The sequence below is a fragment of the Labrus bergylta genome, chromosome 11 (genome assembly GCF_963930695.1).
Source record: "Labrus bergylta chromosome 11, fLabBer1.1, whole genome shotgun sequence".
In the NCBI taxonomy this organism is placed as follows: Eukaryota; Metazoa; Chordata; class Actinopteri; order Labriformes; family Labridae; genus Labrus; species Labrus bergylta.
Genome location: NC_089205.1, coordinates 8,719,056 through 8,725,514, shown reverse-complemented (window position 1 = coordinate 8,725,514; position 6,459 = coordinate 8,719,056). Strand labels below are relative to the sequence as shown.

Sequence of the window (6,459 nt, the reverse complement as noted above, 5' to 3'; positions counted from 1 at the left end):
TTCCAGCGTTGATGTTCATCATATTCTTTAATAATTTTGCAAGGCAATTTAATTGTGTTCATGTCCACACTGTATTAGGTTGACCAGTGTGTGATGAAAAAAACGATTTCTAGTCTGTTCAGACGAGCCTATTATTATTTTTTCATTCACTGTAAGCACCGGAGGCGGAACTCAAATGTGCGCAAATCACAACACAGTACGTCGCTGCACGGAGAGCATTGGAGCAAAAGTAGCCTGTGAGTGTGCCTGAAAAAAAAAACTGGGAAAGGGCTGGGCTTACACACTCTCAAAGCTCAACTTGGGTTGCGCCTCCATCAGAAACCAGTTTAGAAAAACCCTCGCTGAAGACGGTCTGGTGCATGTCACCTACTGAGCTGCAAAATAACGATTTCTCTGCACACAGTTTGGGAGAAAGCTTTGAGTGCGCGGTGCATCCTGGGGCTCTGCAACATCTTTTCTGAGGGTTTCAGGCGCCTTGAAGAAGTCTGCGCATTGGCATTAGGACTGGAGTTGTTTTGTTTTGGTGTGCGCAATGATGGCCACTTACCAAAACCCGGAGGATGACGCAATGGCATTAATGATCCACGACACCAACACGAGCAAGGAGAAAGAGCGACCCAAAGAGGAGCCGGTCCAGGAGAAGGTCCCGGAGAAGCCGGATCCGTCCCAGAAACCACCGTACTCCTATGTCGCTCTCATCGCCATGGCCATCCGGGAAAGCACGGAGAAGCGCCTCACTCTGTCCGGTATTTACCAATATATCATCAGCAAGTTCCCCTTCTACGAGAAAAACAAGAAAGGTTGGCAGAACAGCATCAGGCATAACCTGAGTCTCAACGAATGCTTCATCAAAGTTCCGCGTGAGGGCGGCGGGGAGAGGAAGGGGAACTACTGGACCCTCGACCCGGCCTGTGAGGACATGTTTGAGAAGGGGAACTACAGGAGGCGCCGCAGGATGAAGCGGCCGTTCAGACCTCCACCGACGCACTTCCAGCCGGGGAAGTCCTTGTTCGGGGGAGACGGCTACGGCTACCTGTCCCCGCCTAAGTACCTGCAGTCTAGCTTTATGAACAACTCCTGGTCGCTCGGCCAGCCGCCCACTCCCATGTCGTACACGTCCTGTCAGATGGCGGGCGGCAACGTGAGTCCAGTGAACGTGAAGGGACTGTCAGCCCCTTCGTCTTATAACCCCTACTCCCGCGTGCAGAGCATGGCACTCCCCAGCATGGTGAACTCTTACAACGGCATGAGCCACCATCACCACCCGGCGCATCCCCACCATGCCCAGCAGCTGAGCCCGGCCACCGCGGCACCTCCTCCGGTCTCCTCCAGTAACGGAGCGGGCCTTCAGTTCGCGTGCTCCCGTCAGCCCGCGGAGCTCTCCATGATGCACTGCTCTTACTGGGAACACGAGACCAAACACTCGGCGTTACACACGAGGATTGATATTTAAACTGTGCCAAATGGTCTGTGCAAAATGAGGACTCTGAGAGGGAGCGATGATTCCTGTGATTTCAAAACAGAGCCTAGAGGTTTTTTTGTTTTTTTTTGTTTGATTTTATTTTTTTGAAGAGACCGAGCTGTTTGGGTCCAGCAGACACCCACACAAGGCCGATCGGAAGGTATGCGCGAGCTGATGTTGGGGAAGTTTTTACTGAATTGGATCTGGAGCTCAGAAAGTCACCAGGACGCATCAGGTAGCACAAACTCATGGAGCCATTTCGTGCGCTTGTTTTACACTTGGACTGATGGCCACGCATTTTGGTGTTGTAGTCCTGAGTGTGCCTTTTCACTCTCACGGGGACATACGTGGCTGATGTTACTTCAGTTGCGTGTTGTGTACGGAAAGATCTCTTTTTTTATACGAACAGCTTTTCCTCACTATTTGCCAAATGACACGAGGAGACCATGAGATGCCCTGAATCGTGTCAGTTTTTTGTAAACCTGAGTCAGAGCTCAGTGTGACCTCCTGATTGACTCTAACCGAATAGGCCTGCGTGCTCCAACTTCACCTCCTGTCATGCACTCCACTGGGGTAAAAGTTCAAAGTTTGCTTTTGATCCAGTAACTATTAAAAAAAAAAAACAGTTCAGGGTTTGTCATATTTTGTGATGTGTGATAAACTCGCCAGCAGTTCCACGTTCTGTTCATCCTTCTCAGTTTTTTATTACGTGATTAGCTGTATTGTCTCATTAATGTTGGGGCCATGTTTCATTTTAATTAGCACTTTCCCCTCTTTTCTAGGTTTGTGAATTTCTTAATAAACTTGTATTTCTGTAAGTAAAGCAGTGGTCATGACGTTCTCTGTTCGACGCATTTAGAGGCTGCAGCGAGCTCCACTGTTGGCTTTAAACAAACTGCAGCAACACATTAGTCCGTGAACGCAACACAAAGTTTAATGTTGTTCACGTAATCTTTGAATGAGGAATGTTAAATCTTGAAAAACACCACATGTTTATGTGGTTTGGTGCTGGACTTGTTCCAAAGTTTAACGCGTAAAATGTGTGTTGATCCGGCACAGCGTCTCCTGGAAAACTAATACGACTAATTAATCTAATAAAACCAATATATAATTAATGTTTTATATTTTAAAAGTTCCTCTTATATCGGTATTTATACCTTTGTAATAAAGATTAGATTTATCCTAACAGATTAAACGTGTCACACATGAAATATCGAAACAATAATAATAATAATAATAATAATATTAAAGGTGCATTCAGTGTCGTTTATAATTTCTGTAGACTTTAATTCTGCTCATGTCTTTATTATTCTCTTTTCTTTTTCTTCTTATGTTATTATTTTTCTCCCTCAGTAATAATTCAAATCATCTGGATTTGTATTTCATGTTTTTTCTAAAATCACTCCTCGTCAAAATAAAAACAAATTCCAGCACATAAAACCCAATCACATCCCTCTGATATGTGAGGTCATATTTAATGCAGGTTTATTTCTAAATTTTATCACTTTAAGAAAAGACGTAGAGGAATGTGAAGACTCCTCGGTTATGTCCGGAGAGATGGATGTACGTGAGAGAATCAGAAATACTTCATTAATCCCGGAGGTTACAGTTTCACTAAAACACAAAATAGCAGTAAAAATAGTTATAATCAAATATGAATTACATATGAAAGTAATTAAAATATCAAGCAATACGTCTGTGCTGTAGAAAAGCAGAGAGAGGGAAGACAATATGGACTAAATATCTATATACACGTTTTCAAGGTTTTGTGTACTTTTTGCAGGAAAAAAAAAACATTTTCAACGTTGTTTTTTTTCCTGCTCCCTACAGAGAATTAAAATGATATCAGCTCTGGCACTAAAGCAGCAACAACATCAACACTGACATTTAAACAAATTATAGCAATGAGGTTTATTTCATTTTTTATTATCAGGAAAGGTCACGTTTTGCTTTCGCTTTCAGTTTAAATTAAAGAAAAGTCATACAAACAGCCGCTACAAACTAAAGACACAAAAATCATGTTCTTTATTTGTAAACTAAATTATATAAAATAAAATCAACATGAGATCGGTGTTAGACTGCACAAGGTGAATGTCCACTGCTGCCCTGACAAAAGAAACACTTCTGTGTGAGTGTGCAGAGTTTGAAATGAGTCTTCTAACAGCTCCTTCTTCATGGTTTGGTTTTAACGCGAGTCTGATGAATTAATTACGCAGAAATGATCCCGCGTGAGCCCCATGCAGAGGAGCATCCCGTCGCCCTGACGACCAGCAGCTCTGGTGTCCAAAATAAAAACGGATACGTTTACGGTTAAAACATATTCGACCGATCCCTCATAAAAGCACACTATCACAGCTAAGTGATGGGATATACTCTGTTTAGTGCAACCTAATAGGACGTCTTCACATCTGAGGCAGAGTAATTAAAACGTGACTTTATTCAGCGCGTGGAGGTGATTCACGTCCATCCAACCACTGGTCTCCACAGAAAAAGTCAAAACACAGAGTCAGTGTGAAACAGAAACAGATTCAAAAAATAGAAAACACGACGTAGACACCCTTAGCAATTACTAGAAATAATGACAACATTTGTAGTAACGGTGGGGTGTATTAATGTATGACTGCATGTTTTATTATTTACATATTTGATGACACGTGATTGTGCATTCAGCTGCAACACGACAATAACTCAGACCTGTCTTCTGAACTAATCCTGAACAGAAGTGTCCTCCTTCTATCTTTTAAAGTAAATGATATCAGTCACCGTAAATCTTCTCTGAAACTGTAAACGGACCCTCATTGGCTGAATCAGGAGGGACAGCGGTCTCATAGGCTTTAAAACGACAGGCTATAGAAACAGGCGGTGTTCCTCCTGGTGAGGTTTAGGTCATACAGAGGTTTTGGTTAATTTTAAGTAATAAATGAATGAGTGTGTGCTGAGTTATGTAAATCAGTAAAATGTTGTAAAACAGGAAGTAGGTTTTTCGTTCTTGAGTTGAGATTATTTCTCCTTTAAACCTTTAAAATAAATACATTTAGAAAAAAGACAAATTAACACATAATGTAAAATAATTTGGCCCCTTTAGAAAAAAGTAATTTTGCATGTTTTTTTTTTGGCTTTGCACAGAGTGAAATAATTTGAAGACGACCTCAGTCAATATTTCCAGGAGTTTACAAGCTTTCATATTTGTTTTCTTATATTTACTCTAAAGCATTATATCAGAAATATTTACCAGGAAGTATTCCACATAAAATACCAGAGTGTGCATTCACTTCTGCTGCTCATCGTTTATTTAGTTTTTTGGAATTAAAGTTTTTATTTGTATTATTTCTGCAGCATTCATTTAAAAATAAACAAAGACGTTCTTAAATATTTTAAGTCAGTAGATTTAAAAAAAAAAGGAAGGAGATCCCTCTCCTAAAAAAACAACAACCACAGACAGACAGACAGACAGACAGACACACACACACACACACACACACACACACACACACACACACACACACACACACACACACACACAAGCACAAAATGAAACAAACAAATCTCTAACAAGCCGTCCCTCACACATATCCATAAACACATCTCTTACAGGATCCTGATATTTCATATTGAGAAGCATTTGAAGCTAAATATGTTTTCTGTTCATCTTTGAAACATTCATTTGCAAACCGATCTCATGAGAACTGAAGGAGCTCTCAGGTTTATCTGTGAGGAGGTTAGAGTCACACTAAATGAATCTGCATGCATTCAGCTAATCATACATTTCATCCGTTTATTTTTAAATATGATTAAAAAAAAAATCTTGCTGAATCCTCAAAGAGAAAGTCAAGGAGTAAATATTTCAAACATTGTTAAACACCAGTATTTGAATGCAGGAGGAGAAGTGGAGATTATTAATTTAACTTGTGTATATATATATATTTATATATATGTGTGTGTGTATATGAAGAAATGAATATTGACATGTATTTAACGACATAAAGTTAGACCTCACACACGTTCAGGTTCATTTGAAGAGATTTGTTCCAACACTGAAGATTCAAGTTGACTATTTTTTGAAGTGTCTGCATCCTTGTAAGGTTATATTTCAGTATTATTTCATTTACTTTATTGTATTTTATTTATCAAGGGACAGTGTGCAATGACTTTGATCATTTATGCAAAAGAAAAATGAAAAGATGTTTGCACCACATTTACCGAGTCGCTTATTTCCATTTCAATCTTTACGCACGACGTAAAACAATAAAAGAAACACACCTGACAACAGAATCAGATGCACAATTAAGAATTCAGATTATTTTAAAATATGAAATATAAATGAAATATATTCAATCTTAAAATTAAAAATAAAGTTTTACAGAAAAGGAATAAAAACGTCTTCCTGGTTTACTCCTTCCTGATGTATTCAGATAATAACACACGGAAGATGTATATGAAATGTGTCACATCAGGCTAAATGAGGCCAATAAACCTCAGCTGACCGGCCTTTAAGGAACTTTACAGTTCAGTATGAGACACTCCTCCAGCTCTACTCTCCAGTTGTCCCTTCTCATGGCTGAAGGTTTACAGTAAAGCAGCCGTCGGGATCAGCTCCGTTTCAGCCGTAGTCTATACTTTAAAAACATGAAATAAAAGTGCCAAAAGCTTCGTGAATAATCAACAACCCTGTCCCCCTGCGGTCTGCGAGGCTCTGACACGCTTCTCCTCCATCCTCCATCGTCCAGTGTGTGCACAGGCAGCGCGGATCTCCAGGATGAAATGTAGCCTCGCTGCGTCCTCTCTGCTTCCTCACATTAATGTTTTGTAAACAAGAAGGAGATAAGGGCGCGTTTGAAAGGCAAGTGTATCCTAAACACTCTTCTTAACATAATAAATACAAGTGTTTTACAGAGAAATGAGGGCTCCACGAGTGTAACCAAGCTTTCCAACAAACTGCAGGCTGAGAGGGATTCAATGATGATAAAGTCTTTTCAGTTAGACCTCGTGAAAGCCTG

At 40.4% G+C, this 6,459-nt stretch overlaps 1 protein-coding gene across 1 annotated transcript; it reads left to right on the top strand.

The window, feature by feature from the left end:
• Positions 1 to 296: 296 nt before the first annotated feature.
• foxl2a (forkhead box L2a) lies at positions 297 to 2,732 on the top strand. The gene has a single exon (XM_020644373.3). It carries the CDS (start codon positions 533 to 535, stop codon positions 1,451 to 1,453), a length of 921 nt encoding a protein of 306 aa, XP_020500029.1. The 5' UTR covers positions 297 to 532; the 3' UTR covers positions 1,454 to 2,732.
• Positions 2,733 to 6,459: the final 3,727 nt, after the last annotated feature.